Genomic DNA, 19,674 nt, shown 5'->3' on the forward strand with positions numbered 1-19,674 from the left:
AAAGAAAACATATAGTGCCTGCCCTCTGAGAAATGGAATAATGGGAGAAAGCAGTATAAATACACAGGGAAGCTGGATACAACTTAGGCAGTAGAATTGAGTGTATAGCCAATAGCTGGGATAGATAAGGGCTAGTAAGATACCAGAATGAGTATGGTCCAGACAGCAGCTTGCCTGACAGCTCCTGGCACTAAGGAATTCAGCAAATATTTGTTGTAAGAAGAAATGGGTGGTGACCAGAAGAGGGTTGGGAAGGAGTTGAGGGGCAAAACTAGTTGTGAGAGAGAGTTATGGAGTCTTATTTCAGGAGGTGACATGGCCTGTGCCCAGGTGCAGAGACAGGTGAAAGCTAGATGTAATGAGAGCAGAGGGGAGGTGTGCTAGGAAGTGTCCGAGTCTAGGGGTCATGGGATGAGAGAGCTGAAGGGAAGCTGGTGAAAGAAAAGATGGCAGCTTCCCCTTCCTGCCCTGCACACAGGTGCCCAGAATAAAGGCTCTCTTTCCCCTAGGCCACAGCTCCTTCTGTATTATAGAAACTATTTTCTTCTCAGGCCGGCTCTCTCTGGATTCCCAGGAGGGGGACAGTGGCTTGGACTCTGGGACAGAACGCTTTCCTTCCCTCAGTGAGGTGAGTCCCAGCAGGGCAAGGCTCATTCAGGACGTGCATTCGGGGTCCCTTCCCTTGCCCCAAGGTTCTCCTGCCTACCAGCTGCGCTGAGGCCTCTGTGTGCCTCTTCCATCTTTCTAGTTCCAAGGATGTAGTCACTGTGCTCTGGGTTCCAAAGCAGAAATTTCAGATGCATCCAACATGCAAGATTATCAAATCTGGCTTTCATTTTATCATTGTCAACTCTGTTATATAAAGAGTAGGGTGGAGAGGGCGGCCATGGCATTAACTGTGGCAAGCCTTTGAGAGTGAGGGAGCAGAGACGAAATAATCTAAAACAGTGACTTGACCAAAAACACATTTCCACCTGTCCAGGAATAACATCACCTTAGATTAATACAGTGAACCCAACCTATTCAGAAGTGGTAGTCTTTTTTTGCTGTGGATCTTTTTCTTCTCAAATAGCTTGTCTTTTCTGGAATGACTAAAAGAATTTCAGGTTTTGACCTCAAAGGTTATCTCTTCCAGGTGTTTCAGTTTGTACATGTAAACTATGAACTGCAATACAAAAGTAAGAATGAGTGGAAGAAGTAGTAATGAAGTTAGCAAAATATTTGTGGCCAGAGTAATTAAATATGTGAATATGTGGTTGAAAACATGTTAAAATCCTAATTTTAGATAACAATTAGAATTTTATTTTCTTACTGCCCTGTCCATGGGAAAATGATGAAATATATGTGAAAGGATCGGTATGTGGGAAAGTCACCAAGAAAGTGGAGTGGGACAGGGATCTTAAAGAATCTACAGTTGACATTATCTGGAAGGCCACAGAGTTGGTGATGAAGAGTGTGTGCTGTGAGTTGAGGCTGCCTGGGTTAAGTCCAGGATACACCTCATGACTAGCTCTCTGACTTAGCAAGTCTCATAACCTCTTAGAGTCTCATTGTGTGAAAATGGGATGAATAATAATATCTACCTCAAAGGGCTACTGTGTAAATCGAATGAGATAATATGTAATGAAGGGCTTGGTATAATGCCGGGCACAGAGCAAGTACTGCACTTCTCTTAGCTGATGTTATAAGTATGGTTATCACCACCAACACCAAATGAGCTGAGCCTTGAGGGTCTTCCAGACAAGGTTCCTTCTCACAGAATTCTTTGTTTCTCTAGTCATTGATGAATCGGAACTCAGTACTGTCAGACCCTGGGCTAGACAGTCCTCGAACGTCCCCTGTGATCATGGCCAGGGTGGCCCAGCACCACAGGCGGCAGGGCTCGGATGCAGCAGTCCCCTCAACTGGTGACCAGGTGAGTGATCTGGAGCCATCCTGCAGTTTTCCTTTTCTCAGAAGTGAGATTTGGAGGCATGGGTGTTACGAATATATGGTCTTGGATCATCAGACTAAACCCCTGCTTCAGCAACCCAAACTTGGAGACAGTCACTTACATAGAGAGCAAATAGTAAAGAAAGAGAACATGGCATAAATAGAGATACGAAAGTAAGGCTAGCTCCACTTCTATGTGGAGAGTGGGTGAATGCATCTGTAGGGAGTAACAGCTAAGGAGCGGATAGCTGGTCTTTCTGTCTATACAGAATAGGAAATAGGTTTAGGCAGTGTTTCTCCAAGATACTAATTTTCACTTTCCCCGTTCCTTAGCAAAATCCTTTTCTCGAACAAAATCTTATTATTTGGAACCCTAACATAGAAAAGAAAAAAAAAAAAACTTAGCTCCCCTAGGACCTTTACTGATCAACCTCCCCCTTCCCTCAAGGGTACTTCCATGGAGCCCTAAGGTTCTGCAAAACCTGATATGAGAGGCCCTGCTCTCAAGGGTAGAGCTAGATCCAGGAGAGACTTCAGGAAGACAGGTTTTGACTTAATGCAAACAGTTTGCAAAGAAGCTGGGCTGTCTGGCAATGGAATGGACTTGAGAGCCAGAGAATTGCCTGTTGTTTTTCAGACACCGTTAACTGTGTCTAACAATGTTCAGACGTTGTTAGACATCTAAATACTCAACGTTCTACCTGTATAATGTTACTTAATATTTTTCTTTAAGCCAAGTTTAAGTTCTTTAAACTTAAATTCATGTTAAGGAAATCTGTCATTACCTTAAATTAAAACCAGCGTCACGATACACTATAAATGCAGAGTAAATGTAACACTAAATGTAAGTTTAGAACCAAGTTTGTTAAATTCTACCTAGAAAGATATAGAACAGTGTAGAAGAAAGCTGCCATTTATATTAAAAAGAGGAAAAGGAGCCTCTTTATTAAGACATCTCTGGATGAATGTTTAAGAAACTGATGGTTATTGCCTCTGAGGAGGGGAATTAGGTGGCTTGAGGACGAAGTGGATGGGAGACTTTTTATTATCTTTACCCCTTTGTGTCCTTTTAATTTTAAACTACGTGATGTAACTTACTCAAAAAGTAGAGACAAAATTTAAAACAACCTGAAAAATAAACTCTAGATCAATTCTGTTGCTTATCAAAGGCTTTAATTAAGCTTGAGGCCAATTCTGCCTTGGTTAAAGGTATTAAAGCTATGCAGGCACCAGGCTGAAATTTTTCCTGGGTTAATCAAAAGGATGGAATGAGAACTGAAAAGAAACTAACTTTCTTACAATATGAGCCAGTATTATTTAATGCCATGTCCAGATATCACCTAAAATCATTTTGACCCTCAACAAAAATCATCTCACTTAAAATCATTTTGAGTTCCACTTCCCATGCTGGAAAACACTGGTGTCAGGAGTTATACAGGTGGTATTTTCAAACTGTGGGTTGTCATCTTTTGGTGAGTCATGATATCAGTATTGAAGGTCATGAGCAGCATCTGTTTTAATGAAATAGAATCTAATAGCATGGAAAAGAAAATATCAGAATTCATCACATGTAATAAAAGTATTTTGTGAAACTTCTGTTTTAATTACGTATATGTGTGCTGAGTTGCAGTGAAAACATATTTATTAGAAGTCATGGTCAACAGAAAGTTCAAAAGCTACTTTCTGGAGTTCTTTTGACTCTGGGAGCCTATTAATCACTGAGTCCAGGAGGAGGTCTTCAGAAGATGGGGTCTCTAAAGTAATTTGGATAAAGGGGGAGAAATGGTACAAGAAAACAGAGCAAACGATAATCCTACTCACTGAGCTCTCTTTGGTGGTGTTGTGATTTTAGTAAACTTGTCCTCTCACCTTGGAGTTCAGGGTTCCAAGCAGCATCTTTTTTCTCTTAGAGCATTTATTCCTCTGCTGTTACTTCCCTATGTGGCTTACCTCAACTTTATATGCTTTATCTCTGTAGGCACCTGGCACATAGTAGCCACCTTCATAATGTGTAGTGAATGAATGAGTGAATGGGAGTAATCAAAATTGTCTTCTGAGTGGCATCTTAGGGGAGGATTTATCCAGGACACAGAGCTCTTAAGTTTCTTGAAGCTGAAGTTTCACAGTGTGATCTGTAGAAAAGAGGATTGTGGCCTAAGTGAACATATTTTTTTTATACATCTAGAGTTATGCAGGCATCAAAAGAAAATTCTAATCAAGAGCTGCTGTGCAAAAGAAGAATACATGTGAGCAAGCCTCTCTGAACCTGTTCTGGTTGGGCTGCCAAATTCACAAAAAATAGAATTTAAAAAAGATGACAACATATGATACTCTAGTTTTACCCATTGTATAAAATTTGGTTATTCTTACAATGTGGAGGGGAAAGGTGGGGAAAGGGATCTGACAGGTATTAAAATGCCTAGTGTACCAGCTGCTGTGCCAGATCTTTACCAAAATATCTCAAGTAATTCTCACAATCAGGAAAAAAGTTGGCCATTAGAATCTTCGTGTGGTCTAAGGGAATGTTCAAGGGTTAACCTTGTTACTGGCAGGGTCAGAACTAGAATTTAGTTCTCCTGGGCCCCAACACAGAGCTCTTTCCTATCCTAGCCGCTCTTTCATTGCCCTCTCTATACCCCTGTCCTTGTAGAACTAAAAGACCAAGTTCAGGTTGCTAAGGGGTTCAGGCGTCTATCCTGTTCTAGGAAAGGCTTTCCTTCAGGTGGCTCATAAAAGCAGGTGTGGGGTCAGTAGTGTTGGAGCCCTTGTTTTCCTTCTGAAATTTTTTCATCTTCTGAAAACTATTTATGTTGCTATTTTCAAGTGTTAAGAGCAAATAGAGTATAATTCCAGTTTCTTAATAGTAATAAATGTTAATAACAGCATAGGAAGAAAACCTATACTTTCCATAAAACTGTCAGCAGCAGGGAAATGGATGCATAAGGAACTCTCACTTTCTGTTATGTCGTTCTATAACGTTTGATCTTTTTAATAATAAGCATATTCTACTTTTGTAATCAGAAAGAATACGTATTTCTAAAGACTTTTTTTTAAAAATCCTCCCCATAAACAAGCAAAAACAGTGCTTTTCAGGTTTCACCAGAGAGCTCAGTAGAGCCACAAGTGCTCACCCACCACCTCCTGGGGCTCTCAGACCCCAAGAGGTTCAGAGAGTAGGGTGTTTCAGAGAGGAGGATACTCAGGATGTGTCTGGGAAATACAAATACAGCACATCAGGCCTGATTCTGCAGCTTTGAGCACGCCAGTCAATCTGTTTGGGCCTCACTTTTTTCAATTATAAATGAGTGTTAGACTCTAGTTTCTGAGATACCCTCTGGGCCGCTCATGTTCTGTGACTCAGTCATTCTGGGCATAGAGACCATAAATATCCAGGAAAACAAAAAAGGGGTGAGGAGCATCAGAGAGGAACTGTCAGGAAAAGCCCCTTAAGAAAGTGGGTTAGGAGGGTATCATAGGTCTGTGTTAAAGTGGGCACATGTAAACTGAGTGGGTTCCAGAAGCAGAGACCTTGTTGGGGAATCACTGGAAATGAAAAAGATCAAATTGAGTGAGAAGTAGAGTTAGTAGAAAAGCTTTGAAAGCTCAAGGAACCTTTAGGAGAAAAATTTGTTCAGTGAAGCATCTGAGAAGTTTATGCAATATGAAGTCTCTCTCGTCATACCTAATCCATGGCATGTCCATTAGGATTAGGTTTTTATTTAAATTAGCATAAGGGGGAAAGAAAGAAAAGCCAGACTAAGAAATTTGGATTTTAGACAGGTAATGGGGATCTACCACAGATTCTTGAGCGAGCAAGCGAAATAATGCAAATGGTGTTAGAGAAAGATCAGCCGCGGCCGGGCGCGGTGGCTCAAGCCTGTAATCCCAGCACTTTGGGAGGCCGAGGCGGGCGGATCACGAGGTCAGGAGATCGAGACCATCCTCGCTAACACGGTGAAACCCCTTCTCTACTAAAAATACAGAAAATTAGCCGGGCGTGTTGGCGGGCGCCTGTAGTCCCAGCTACTTGGGAGGCTGAGGCAGGAGAATGGCGTGAACCCAGGAGGTGGAGGTTGCGGTGAGCCGAGATCGCGCCACTGCACTCCAGCCTGGGAGACAGAGAAAGACTCCGTCTCAAAAAAAAAAAAAAGAGAAAGATCAGCCGCATCTCCATTTGTTCAGAGAGGCAGAGATCTACTAGTAGGCTCTCCGATCATTATTGAGCCACCAGTGCTTACTAGGCACCGAATAACTGTTCAGTAGGACTGTGGTAGACACTAGGTATGGAGGATGTGTGTTTGGGGTAGGGGTGGCTGTTTAGTCTGTTAAGGAAAACAGAGCCCCCAACCCAGCAGTCCAGCAGGAGCTATAGGCTCTTATTTTGTTGACTGACAGTCCCACCCCAGATCTTTTGCAAACAGGAAGAGAGCATTTTCTCCTACTTCCCATCTTCATATGTCATGTGACCAGGCTGCTCTGAATCTGCCCTGCCCCACCCAGAAGCAGTTGACTTCCTGCAAGTGGAAATCATTTCATCTGTGCTCTGATTTGGGGGCGGGAATGAGATGCCAACGTTCACCAGACCCGGGTGGCTTTGTGAGTGCTGTGCTGCAACTAAACAAACTTCACTGAGGTGGTTGAATCCTCTGTCCTCTATAACCTCTCATCTCTACAACTTGACTCTCTCCCCCAGGGTGTAGATCAAAGCCCAAAGCCTTTAATTATTGGCCCAGAGGAAGACTATGACCCGGGTTATTTCAACAACGAGGTAACGGTTTCCTAGTTTTCTCCTTTCATCATTTTTTGGTCATACAAGCTGCTCTTGACTAGAAGCAGTTTGACTAGCATCAGCTGTGAAGGGAACTTGAGGCAGGGAGCCTCCTGTTATGAACCAGGATGGGGAATCACATGGGAGCTAAGCTGGAACCCGCTGTGCTGCTGTGCCCAGCCTCCCACCATGCTCATCCTTCTGCCTTCCAGAGCGACATCATATTCCAGGATCTGGAGAAACTGAAGTCTCGGCCAGCTCACCTGGGGGTTTTTCTACGTTACATCTTCTCTCAGGCGGACCCCAGTCCACTGGTAAGTCAGAAGCATCCGTCTTGATTGAGTGCCTGCTGGTACTGGTCAGAGAGGACCTCTAGCCTCTGTTTCTGCTCCCTGGCTGTTACAAGTCAGTTTCATGGGCACAGTCAGGCACTTCAAGGACAGACAAAATAGCCAAGAAGATGAAACCTATGGAGAGGCGATTTTTTACTGTATGACGCAGCTAACTAACTACATCAGCTGCCTAGGGAGGAGCAAGAGAGCAAGGCCAGGAAAACTCATTCTTGATCATTTCAGAAAGTTGTCTTGGAGAAGTTGCTCTTCCTAGAGGTTTTTTTTTTTTTTTTTGAGACGGAGTCTCGCACTGTCGCCCAGGCTGGAGTGCAGTGGCGTGATCTCAGCTCACTGCAAGCTCCGCCTCCCAGGTTCACGCTGTTCTCCTGCCTCAGCTTCCCGAGTAGCTGGGACTACAGGCGCCCGCCACCATGCCCGGCTAATTTTTTTGTATTTTTAGTAGAGACGGGGTTTCACCATATTAGCCAGGATGGTCTCGATCTCCTGACCTCATGATCCACCCGCCTCAGCCTCCCAAAGTGCTGGGATTACAGGCGTGAGCCACTGCGCCCAGCCTCTTCCTAGAGTTTTTTTAAATGAAGGTAGATACAGACTGACTAGGGAGTTGAGAGAGTAGCCCTGCGAGAAAACTTGCAGATGGCAAGGCTTAAAGGGTCTTCCACGTGAAGGTGATGACAAGAAGGAATGTGAGGGGATGGAGACCAAAGTGCCAGGGACAGTACTCAGAGCCAGCAGCCTTCCCAGTTTCCTCATTCTGCTCAGCTGCTTAGGAAGGAAGGGCAGATGGAGGAGAGGGGTTGCGGTTGTATTCTTCAGAATAAACTTCTCACCTGGGGCATGGGCTGCTGTTTTGTCTTTCTGGGGATACCACCAGAAGCCAGAATGAACAGCCACCCACAGGTATTCATTGAAGACCTGTGTGCAAGTCTAAGTGCCAGAAGCATTCCTGAATAAAGGCAGGGCATACCACAAAGAGAAATAAAACATGAACCCTTAGGAAACAAGACGTAAACCAGCACAAGACACAAGTGAAATAGCATGTGTGGAGAGGATACAGAGTTGAGGAGTAATCAGTGTTGAAGATGTGCCCGTGGGAAAGGGGATGGGGGTTATTTTACCACAGGTTTCTGAAATAGTCTGACCCCAGCTTTCTCAACCTCAGCACTGTTTTGAACTGGAGAATTCTTTGTTGTGGTAGACTGTTCTGTGCCTTTGGGGAAATATAGCTGCATCACTGGGCTGTACCCACTAGATGCCAGTAGCACCGCACTTGCCCAGTAGTTGTGACAACTAAAAATGTCTCCAGACATGGCCAAATGTCCCCTAGGGGGCAAAATCACTGCTGGGGGAGAACCACTGATCTAACCCAGTTCTCTCTTCTCCTAGCTTTTTTACCTGTGTGCGGAAGTTTATCAGCAGACAAGCCCCAAGGATTCTCGAAGCTTGGGGAAAGACATCTGGAATATTTTCCTGGAGAAAAATGCGGTAAGGCAGTCATAGATTGGATTATAATTTTATCATATTCTTTGAACTACTCAGAGGCAGGGAAAATTAAGCAAAACATTCAGGCCAAACAGAGACAGGTTCTTAAAGAGAAATCTAGGCTGAGAGATTAATATTCCTGGATTCTGTTCCTAGCGCAACTCTCAAAAAATCTCTCAGTACCTCTGTTGTTCCACATATAGAATACACATTGCCTCTCTCTGGAATGTTTGGAGGAAGAGATTGTACCAAATTCTCCCTATTCTCCCCTGATTCAATGCCCTGGTTCCCCCCAACCCTCCCTGCCTTGCCCATCCCTAGGCCAAAGAAACAGAGGTCTAGAGACGTCAGATGATCTAGATCCGTGAGGCAAGAGGAGAACCCCGGTTTCCGAAGCTCAGTCTGAGTTGCTATTACTGCCCAAAGGCAGGAGTCAGAGGTGGGAGGCCCCAGAGTGTCTGGGGTAGACAGCACCCGGTGCATTGGGACAGAGTTCCCAGGGATGTGTCAGGGATCCCGCTGACAAGAGCATTTCTGCCTGCAGAGGGCAATTGCCATCCCAGACTTTCTAATCTGATCAACTAGACTAATTCCAAGGTGACTTTATTCTTTTGGCAGTAAGCTAGTAGGGTTAATGAGGTTGGAGAAAATTGTTTTTTCTTAAGAGTTTTATATTTGCCCTCTTAAATGGGTCTTGAGTAGGGAGGTTAGAGCTGCCAGTTGTTCTCTGTTTGTTGTTGTGGAACCTCTCCAATATCCAGGTGTCAGGGACTTGTGTAGCCAAAGCCAGAACACCATGCTAACTGCAAGGCTGGGTGACACAAGGCTAGCTTTCCCATGGGAGTGAGTGGGAGGGAAAGTCCACCAAATAGCCTAATAAAGGCTTTTCCTTTTCCCTTGCTGCTAAGTCAGCACAGGTCCACTTTTTGGACAACATGCCATTCCATGCACTCTAATGGCCTGGAAATAAGAGTGAAAAAAACTGCCTGAACCGCCCTCAGAATATAGTACCAGCTTGCTCTGTAGCCTCAGACTCCATTTCCCAAAAACCCTAGCCTAGAATTCAGGTGTGCAGCTATAGAGTGATGAGAAGGCTGGTAGGCAGATGTAGGCGAAAAGGCAAGAAGTTCATGTGGCCAAGCCCTCCTCGCCCCTCACACTGTTCATCTCCCTGGAGTGTGCAGACCTGACCGCTTCTGCTCCACACTTCTGTTTTTCAGCCTCTGAGAGTGAAGATCCCTGAGATGTTACAGGCTGAAATTGGTAAGTTGGCTCATTAGTCGGTTAGTCACTTCTTGGTGGCTTTCTTGTCCTGAGCTCTCAGGAGGCTCCAGAGGACAGAAGGGACATAGTCCCTGTCCTTGGGCAACCATCCTCTAATAGAAGAAAAGACCCATGGAACGATTGCTCCAGAACACTGCACAGTAGCTTACGGACAGGTGCAAATGGGACAGACCCTGCCTAGGCGCTCACTCTGCTGGGGGGAGCTTGTCATGGGAAGACATTGGACTTGGAGTTAGGAGACCTGGGTTCATGTCTGCCAGCCTTCTACATGACCTTTCTGGGCCTCCGTTGGATTATCTGTACAAAGAGGAAACAGACTTGGTCAGGGATTCCTCAGCCAGGTTGATTATCAAGAATCCCTTGGGGAACTCAAAAAATACAGAAACTAGGGCCTCGCTCCATCCTCCCTGCAGAGTTGGAATCTCCAGCGTGGTTTTTCTTATTGTTTTTTTTTGGGGGGTGGGGGGTGTTTTATTTTTGTTTTTATAAGTTCCCTAACTAATACTGAGAGCAATGAGTCCAGAGTGAGGACCAGGCAGGCTAGATGGTGCCCAGCTCTCTTCTCCTTCTAATTATGAGTAGAAGAATTAACGGGAGGCAGTCTAAGGTGATGTCAGCCTGAGAAGCTAATCATTGGCAGCTTTTTAGAGGACAGGAATTGGAAGCTGCATTTAGAAAGAGATGATTTGCGGGCACATGTGACGGGGAGGAGAGCCCAGGCATAGGGTGAACAGAGCTTGCTCAAAAGCAGAGTGAGAATGAAGCGCAGCTCCCAAGGACTTAGCCTAGCCTGGGTGGAGCTAGATGCAGGGACTAGAGGAGAGACATCTTTCGGTTTCTACTGGGGAGCTCAGGTTTCTTGGAATGTGAAGTGCTTGCCTTTTTTTAGCCTTGTGAGCTGCTTCTGGAGCAGTAGAGGGGAACAAGCCTCTCAGAGGTCTGCACTTGGATGTCAGAGGATGGTACTTGGACATATCCGATGAGAGGGGCTTTAATATTTCTCTTAATGGAGCACAGAACATCCAGAAAATATTGTTGTCCTTGCCTTGGACTTTGGATATCAGCATTCCAGTCCTGAATTCAGGAATGACCTGAGAGGTCCAGACCTCTTCTCCCTTTAGGCTAACAGGGCAGAAAGCCAGCCCTTCCTCCCAGTGTCATAGGGAGCTGAAATGCCTTGAGATGCTCAGCAGAAGGGCTCTCCCCCCACCCCCAGTACCCCACCTACTCTGCTTTCTCTGGTCTCCGACTACAGACTCGCGCCTGCGGAACAGCGAGGATGCCCGTGGTGTTCTCTGTGAAGCTCAAGAGGCAGCCATGCCTGAGATCCAAGAGCAGATCCACGACTACAGGTTGGCCCAGGAGCTGCCCTCCCACCGCTCTCCTCGCACCTCCACCTCTTGGCCCTGGCTCCTTCCGTCTGGGACGTGCACATATCTCTTGTTATATGTGTTTGCCTTGTTCTTTCTGGGTGTCCATCTGTTGAGTATTTGTGTATATTTCTTTCTTTCCCTGTGTTTATCTGGCTTAGAACGAAACGCACTCTAGGGCTGGGCAGCCTGTATGGTGAAAATGACCTGCTGGACCTGGATGGGGACCCTCTCCGAGAGCGCCAAGTGGCTGAGAAGCAGCTGGCTGCCCTTGGAGATATTTTGTGAGTCTTTCAGCTTCCTCCCACCCCACTGAACGTCCCAAGCAGGTTGACATATTTTGTGGGTCTGTTCTTTCAACCTTTCCCCCTCTTCCACTTCTTGCCTGATTCTCCTGCCCCTGAAAGATGGGGAGTCATGCTCTCCTGCTGCATTGGTCAGGCTGAGGGCTGCAGGTATTCAAGGGTGTGGCAGAGCCTGGAGCTCCTGATAGTCATTTGGTGGTTATAACAGACCATGGGCCCCAGGAATGTGGTAAGCTTTCTGCTTTCCCCTGCTGGCCGTCTTCCTGACCTCTCTCCCTTCCTGCCTCTAAGATCTTATCTGTCACAGAGAGTGAGGCCAGTGCTGTGTGTGCCCAGTGGATAAAGTTCCCTCAGGAGGCAGCTAGAACTGACTTAGGGGAAATTGAACCATCTTTTACTAATCCACATCAGAAAACGGAACTAGTGCAACATGTTAAGGCGCTTCTGACACAGCTGCTTTTGTTAGGTTTTTCTAGCACCATTTTCGAAAGTGTCATAGGCACCTGTGATGCAAGCCCCAGTATCACAGACTTTGTGGGGACACTTCAGGCTTAGAAGCAATTTTTTTGCCCTAATACTGCTTCTCACTAAGTAGTTTTGTGACCTTGGTTAAGCCATTCCATACAAGTCAGATCCATAGGCACAGCTAGGCACTTCAATGACAGGGTAAAAATAGCAAAGAAGATGAAACCTATGCAGTCTCTGCTAATAGGCTGATATTTCAACTTGGCAAATATTTATGGAGTGCCTGCTATGTACCAAATACGTGTGCATCAAACATACTTCTCTCCTTTTCCCCCACTAACCCTCCTATCATCTGGGAAAATCTTATCCTCCTCCTAGCCTGTAACCAGGTGACCAGCTTCTGTCTTTGCAGTCTGAGTCATCTGTTCTTTCTTCCATTCCAGGTCCAAGTATGAGGAAGACAGGAGGTAAGCAAGTCTATGATGTGTATTTGCAGCTTTCAAGGTGGAAGGAGTGGGGTTGAGCTACTATGCTTTCCATTTCTGACAATCACAGGGGAGTCCCTCGTGTTGTACAACCACGTAGGATCATGGTTCCTGCAAGTCTAGCTCTCAGGTGTCTGTGTGACCGTAACATAGGGGTGATGAGGCCCACGCCCCTGATGCTCAGGGATCACTGCCTGGGGATGTGGGTCTGCTCCTCAGTGGGAAGACACCAAGCTGCCATCGCTCCTCACAGTCCCATACCTGGCGGCAGCTTCTCTACCCAGATGAGCCCTTTTCACGTCTCCCTTCTCACGTCTTTCCCTTAAACCACCTCAAGTAGTAACAGTAATCGTGGAATCAGCCTCTTAGTGACATCTGCAGAGGGGAGCTGGGGTGCAGCATAGTTCATTTCTTGGCACATATTAGAATTTTTTTTTTTTTGCAGCCTATATATTTATCTCGTTGTTTTTCATTAGCCAAGTTTAAAATGAGTCTGCATTCCCTGAGCATACACACTAATAAGGGAGAGAAAATGGGGTTAGGAGTCTGTTTAAGAGGGAAATGCAGACAGAGCTGAAGCCTTGCTGCATTGAATGCACAGAGTGGGTCATCATCCATCCAGCAAATTGTGGGTACAAGGACATTTTTAAACAGAGCTCTGGACATTTTCATTTGTGGCAATTGGAAGCCACTTGACAGCTCCTTTTCCATCTCTTTTTCTCTGTACTGGGGTGGGAGGATGGTGAAGGCAGTATACCTTGGCAGAGGCTGCTTGGCATTTCTCCTTTCCCCTGGCCTCCCCACCCCTGCACATATGCCTGAGAGTATCAGCTGCAGACCTCAGCCAGTCCTCCACATCTGCCTATGTCTTGACCAGGCAGGAAATTATTTACTTACATTTTAGGGAATTGGCATGTTCTTCCACTGACCATCATCTGCCCATGGGGAAGAGTTCTGCTTAGGGAAAGAATAAGACTTCTCCTGGGAGAAGTCTTATTCTTGGTTACCTGTGGGCTCACTGTGTGGAGAAGGTCACAGCCCAGACTTTTAGCCAGCTTCTGCCTGCTGTCCCATTTAATTATTCTAGACTTTTCTTTGAATACTTTCACCTGTAACTACCCCTTCCCCACTCCACTGGGTGATGGTGAAGAGATTGTTTGGCACAGGGAAGATAACTTGAGCTCTCTGATTCAGGACACTGTTCCTCTTTTACAGCGCCCCCATGGACTTCGCCCTCAATACCTACATGAGCCATGCTGGGATCCGTCTTCGAGAGGCACGACCTTCCAACACAGCTGAAAAGGCCCAGTCTGCTCCTGACAAGGACAAGTGGCTACCCTTCTTCCCTAAGACCAAGAAGGTGAGGGCCGGGCGTGGTGGCTCATGCCTGTAATCCTAGTATTTGGAATGCCAAGGCAGGTGATTGCCTGAGCTCAGGAGTTCAAGACCAGCCTGGGCAACATGGTGAAACCCCATCTCTACTAAAATACAAAAATTAGTTTGGCATAGTGGTGCATACCTGTAACTCCAGCAACTCGGGAGGCTGAGGCACGAGTATTGCTTGAACCTGGGAATTGGAGGTTGCAGTGACTGCACTCCAGCCTGGGCAACAGAGTGAGACTCTGTCTCAAAAAGAATAAAAAGAAGGTAACAGAGCTGTCCTGGAAAATATCTCCTCTTGGTGCAGTTCTCTGTGCTGAGGTAGGTCAGGAAAGCCATTTTGCAGGTCTCTGGCTACATCCCTGCACCTGGATGTGGAGTCAGTGAGAACCCCCAGACTAGAGCAGCTCTCAGTCCCTTCCAAACCCAGGCCAGAGACAAACGTGCTTGTTAGGGTACCAGCAAGAGTCAGCTCTCCAGTTACTTGCTGAGGGCCAGCCTTGGGGGACAATGGCAGAATTGATTAGCAGCCACGCCTAGGTATTAGGACCTCCTCCAAACACCAGTGTCTCCTGTCTCAGCAGAGCAGCAATTCCAAGAGAGAAAAGGAAGCCTTGGAGGACAAGAAGCGAAACCCCATCCTCAAATACATTGGGAAGCCCAAAAGCTCTTCTCAAAGCAGTGAGTATTTGGGGAGCAACAGCCTCGGGCATTCCTTGGGCAGGGACCTCAGCCCTTTCATGTACCAGTATGTTGGCAGAGGGCCTTTCTGTGTTTCTGGAAGCCACAGGCCCAAACTCAGACCACAGCCACTTTCTCCCCTTGCCAAATCTAGTGCAGGATCTCTGAGGTTCAGGTGAATGTTTCCGAGCCAAGGAAGCCGTGCCGGTCCCTGGGTCTTAGTCTAGGAACCCAGAGCAGTTCTAGCTACCAAACGACCACGTGAGAAACGTTTCCCCTCGGCAAGGATCGCCCTGTGGACAGTAAATGCCCCCTTCACCTTCATCCAAGGGTCTATAATTGGTCCCAGCACACAGGATTACAGTAGTACAGATGCGGGCGGGGCATGGTTGAGTCACTATTAAGTAGAACTAGTCAGGTTGGGGGCAAGTCTGGGACCCAGAGTTTCCCCTAATGCCATCAGTAACCCAAAACTCAACTGATCCTATCATTGATCTCTTCCCAGCGTGTGTCATTTGTCTGGAAATTGTTGCTGGCCCCTCCCAGTCAGGACCTTAAGCCCCCCAATATCAATGGGAATCTGTGAAGGGCAGCGGGGTGGGCTGGCCTCCCTTTCTGAAATTGCTGCATTGCAGGAGAGAAAGGGATTCTTCTAGATCAGCCTTGATTTTCGCCACTACCTTTTCATTTTCCGGCTTGATGTAATTTTTATTTTGATTCTTAAAACATTGATTGACTTTTCATGGTTTACTTTTGTTTTTGTTTGTTTTTCTTTTAGCATTTCATATTCCCTTGTCCCCTGTGGAAGGTAAAAGGACCATTTTATTTGGGTTTGTCTTTGCATTAGCACTGAGTTTCCATCTCCCAAATCTTGTCTTTTCTGTTTCTTTCTCATCGTCTACCATCCTGTTCCTCCTCCCTCCCTTTCTTTCTTCTTTCTATTTCTCTTATGTGTTGCTCATTGTTGCTAAAGCTGCTGTGTGCTACAAACCCTGTGGGGGGTTGGGGAGGGCACCACCCTCATGCCTTGTCTCCTAACCCAGAGTTCCAGGGGGCAGGGCCCTTTCTCCTACAGGGACAGCTCCTTCTGGTAGTTCTGGCCAAGATTAGACTTCTGGTTCCTCTGGCAGTTTTTCCATAGCCTGAGGCCTTTTCTCTATAATTCAGTCACATCTCCAAGGATGAGGGTCCAAAACTCCAGAGTTCTATATAAGTGAGGGGAACCCTCACACATTGAAGGGTCTTGCAGTGAAGCAGAAGTGCCTCAGTTTTTTTTTTTTGTTTTTTTGTTTTTTTTGGAGACACAGTTTCACTCTGTCGCCCAGGCTGGAGTGCAGTGGTGTGATCTTGCCTCACTGCAAACTCCGCCTCCCAGGTTTAAGGGATTCTCATGCCTCAGCCTCCCAAGGAGTAGCTGGGACTACAGGCATGTGCCACTGCACCCAGCTAATTTTTGTATTTTTAGTAGAGACGGGGTTTCACCATATTGGCCAGGCTGGTCTCGAACCCCTGACCTCAGGTGATCTGCCCGCGTTGGCCCTCGAGAGTGCTGGGATTATAGGCATGAGCCACCGCACCCAATCAGTGCCTCAGATTTTTGTTTTCAGTTAAAATAATTAAAATGTCAGTTTTGAAGGTGATTTTTTTTTTTATGTAAAGTATGGGTCTGTAACAGTTTTTCTCTTGGGTATTTTTGTTTATATCATCTACTTAAGCCCTTCAGTATAGCACCTCCATCTCTTTTGACGTTTGACTACCAGCACTGTATAACCACAGCAGTGAAAAAAGAATGACCCTAAATGTATTTTAGGGGACCTAGTATCTTCCAGAATCCGTGTATTTAAAACATTAATGTGATACACATTAACCCACAAGAAGCTTGGAGCCTACAGTGAAATGTCACAGAATTGAGCAAGTTCATTTCCTGTTAATAAGGTCCATATGCATGCAACTGATTAACACTTTCTAGGTTCTACAATAAATATGTAGAGAGAGATAGAGAGATAGCAATGGGATGCAACCTGGAAACTATTCCGTTACTGCAATTTATTTTACGTAAAAGTGACGATTAAAAATATTATCTTCCAAATTAGTTTAAAAGTTACTAAACTCCTAAACTCTATGCCATTTTAAGCAGTAAAAATAAGGAATTAATGTAAAAAAGTTTATAAAACAAGGGGAAAAAAAGAATGGCCTGAAATCCAGTCCTCAGGTTTTTTTTGTTTTTGTTTTTGTTTTTTGAGACAGGGTTTTGCCCTGTCGCCGAGGCTGGAGTGCAGTGGTCTAGTCATAGCTTACTACAGCCTTGAACTCCTGGCTCAAACAGTCCTCCCCACCTCAGCCTTCCAAGTAGCTGGGACCACAGACGTACATCACCACACCTGGCTAATTTATTTTTTGTAGAGAGAAGGTCTCATTATATTGCCCAGCCTGGTCTCAAACTCCTGGGCTCAAGCGATCCTCCTCCCTTGGCCTCCAAAAATGCTGAGATTGTAAGCATGAGGCACTGTGTGCCTAGCCACTTTGCTCTTTTTAAAAATGCATTTCCTTCTACCTGTTTTTCCCCATTACTCTGGGTCATTCGGTTATACCAGATCTCAGGGCTACGCCTCTATTTTGCCACAGCTAAGGTGTAACTCTATCTAGAACATAATTGTGCATTTTCCAAGTGGCCCATGGGAAAGGGAAGAGTGGACTCAGCCTGCCGACTTTCAGTTATAGGATGTTCCCAGGCTCCCACATCATCACCCAGCCAGGGCGGCTCAGGGCTGCGGCTGCCCAGCTGACCCTGGCATCTGCATGGCTTCAAGGCCCAGATGCACATTCAGGCTGCTACAGGCAGATCTGCTCTTAATCTCCAAAGTGAGAGTGATGGCAATAGCCCCTACTCCTGTAATATGCACCCACAGCCACTTACACAGTTTTAGAAAAATATTCCCTAGCCACTTGCCTAAAGGCTGTGGAGTTGTAAACTTTGAAGACAGCAGCTAAATTTTTTTCTGTTCTCTCTGACTTAGCAGTTTTCTTATGAAAGTCAGATTTTGAGACAGATTTGTAAGTTTGTATATGTAGATATCAGAATCTCTGAAGTAGGATCAGGGCCCAGACCCTGGGCTGTTGATATTGCCTCCCCATTTCCCCTTGTCCTTTCCGCTGGTCTCAGGCAGCCAGCATTTCTAGCCCACCCCTGTTCTAATATCGCTGGGCTCAGAACTGAGCTAGTTGACTTGAAGGTGAACTCCTTATCTCTCTTTCCTCCTGCTGAGAGCCACAGAACTCTGGGTCTGAGTTCTCCAGGGGCTGTAGTTGGCATTACCTGTGCCTTTTCACTCTCCTATCTGCCCTCTCTGTCTGAACAAGAACAGCTCTCTTCTGTCTTAGCTTCGAAAGGGGGCTGGAATTTGAATGCCAGTGAAGTCTCTCCTCTGTTCCTCCTAGGTCACCTCTTACGGTACTAAAGAGTCTGATTCTGTATTGATGAAGGCCAGAGAAGGGCAGAAAGGACAGGAAGGAGAGGCAGAGAAAAACAGAAATAAAGAACTCTAAAATTCATTTAAATTTGAGAAATGCCTGATGTATTTTGGCAACATGGCCAGATTACATGTAGATGTGCTTTGGTCTTCCTGGCTATTTTTTTAACCTGTATGTGGCTCTTAGGAAAAACCTAATCATGACTTTCAAGCAGAAGCGTTACTGTAATAATGTGAGAGCCAAAAGAATGCTTATGGAAAACATACTTCCAAACCCTCTCATTTTGCACACGAGGAAAGAATAAACCCAGAAAGGTAGTGTGACTGCCCAGGGCCACACAGCATATTCATAAAAGAGCCAGGACCAGAACACATCTCCTGACTCTTGGTCCAGTGCTGTTCTCATTCACGCTTGCTCATTGCCCTGTCTTCTGGGATCTGGGGAAGTCCGAGCCTGAGAAGCCATGCCTGAACAGCAAGCCTAGTGTCCTTCATTTTCTTTTTGCTTCTAGTCAAACCAGGCAATGTGAGGAACATCATTCAGCACTTTGAGAACAACCAGCAGTATGACGCCCCAGAACCTGGGACACAACGACTCTCGACCGGAAGCTTTCCCGAGGACCTGCTGGAGAGTGACAGGTAGCACTGGCTGGATGGGACTCACCAGCTGCTCGAAGAGTGGGGCATGAGCAGGGCTGATGCTAGGGTTTAATTCCAGCTACTTTACCCCTCTCCACTAGCTTCTAAGGCTACCTCTACAGAACTTCCTCCCCACCCCCAGTATCTTCAGGAGACACATTGTGTGCTGGTGAACAGGCCAGTGGAAGAGCAAGCAGATCCCCGACTTCCAGCCCAAGAACTACACACTTTTCAAATTCCCTTTGGATTTATCACCTGACTACTCAGTAGCCTTCACCCAAGATTGAGCTAGGTGATATAAAGCAGCTAATCAGGAAACCCTAAGTGACAAGGATAAGGAAGACTATAGTGGGGGCAAGAGGGAGTCCTGGGGAAAAAAGACCCAGGCAGGCAAAAGAAAGTTGTTTCCTGTCTGTTTGTGAAGAAGAGAGCCAGAGATGAGGTTCTGCTGGGTACTTTAAAGACAAGTGATGTAACTGTAGGCGTCAGATGTCCACCTCAGCAAAGACAGGCAAAGTGGATTGATTACAAATGAACTGTTTTTCCCTTTTTAAGAAGAAAAAAGGGAATTGAGGCTGGCATCTCTCATCTTCTTCTTTGGTCAGGTTCTAACTAGAGTCCCCGTCTGGTATGAAAACATATTCCTGGACTTACTTGCTCTTGATTGTGGCATGACAACAGTCAAGTCACGTCTAACATTCTGTAGCTAACACCTAAAAGCCAACACCACCCTTAAAGGTGACTTAAACAGGTAGAGTAATGTGGCCTTTTGTGGGGGGAAATAATACTTGTGTACAGTCAAGCCTTAGAGCCATTGAGCTGGAGTACAGGCAGGCATGAAAGCAAGCCAGTATGTAGCAGTGTGGATATTCAAGCCGTTTTGCGTTTGTTGTTTGTTTGTTTGTTTTGGGGATTTTTTTTAAGAGACAGGATCTTTCTCTGTCACCCAGGCTGGAGTGCAGTGGTGCAATCATAGCTCACTGCAGCCTCAAACTCCTGGGTTCAAGAGATCCTCCCACCTCAGCCTCCTGAGTAACTAGGGATACAGGCATGCACCACT

At 45.9% G+C, this 19,674-nt stretch overlaps 1 protein-coding gene across 11 annotated transcripts in view; it reads left to right on the top strand.

Annotated features, from left to right (window-relative positions):
* The window catches only part of ARHGEF11 (Rho guanine nucleotide exchange factor 11), a 107,927-nt gene that overhangs the window by 72,714 nt on the left and 15,539 nt on the right, over nucleotides 1-19,674 (top strand). For 5 of the 11 annotated variants that reach the window (XM_032154093.2, XM_032154100.2, XM_032154101.2 and 2 more), the window contains 13 exons: nucleotides 552-628; nucleotides 1,778-1,915; nucleotides 6,626-6,700; nucleotides 6,913-7,014; nucleotides 8,440-8,538; nucleotides 9,756-9,798; nucleotides 11,075-11,171; nucleotides 11,351-11,473; nucleotides 12,403-12,426; nucleotides 13,660-13,804; nucleotides 14,406-14,505; nucleotides 15,284-15,313; nucleotides 18,488-18,614. In XM_032154093.2, the coding sequence (XP_032009984.1) occupies nucleotides 552-628; nucleotides 1,778-1,915; nucleotides 6,626-6,700; nucleotides 6,913-7,014; nucleotides 8,440-8,538; nucleotides 9,756-9,798; nucleotides 11,075-11,171; nucleotides 11,351-11,473; nucleotides 12,403-12,426; nucleotides 13,660-13,804; nucleotides 14,406-14,505; nucleotides 15,284-15,313; nucleotides 18,488-18,614 (1,180 nt within the window). The remainder of the gene's footprint in view (nucleotides 1-551; nucleotides 629-1,777; nucleotides 1,916-6,625; nucleotides 6,701-6,912; nucleotides 7,015-8,439; nucleotides 8,539-9,755; nucleotides 9,799-11,074; nucleotides 11,172-11,350; nucleotides 11,474-12,402; nucleotides 12,427-13,659; nucleotides 13,805-14,405; nucleotides 14,506-15,283; nucleotides 15,314-18,487; nucleotides 18,615-19,674) is intronic. The other 6 variants (XM_032154094.2, XM_032154102.2, XM_032154104.2 and 3 more) reach the window with 3 other exon arrangements.

Source organism: Hylobates moloch, unplaced genomic scaffold (assembly GCF_009828535.3).
Source record: "Hylobates moloch isolate HMO894 unplaced genomic scaffold, HMol_V3 SCAFFOLD_5, whole genome shotgun sequence".
In the NCBI taxonomy this organism is placed as follows: domain Eukaryota; kingdom Metazoa; phylum Chordata; class Mammalia; order Primates; family Hylobatidae; genus Hylobates; species Hylobates moloch.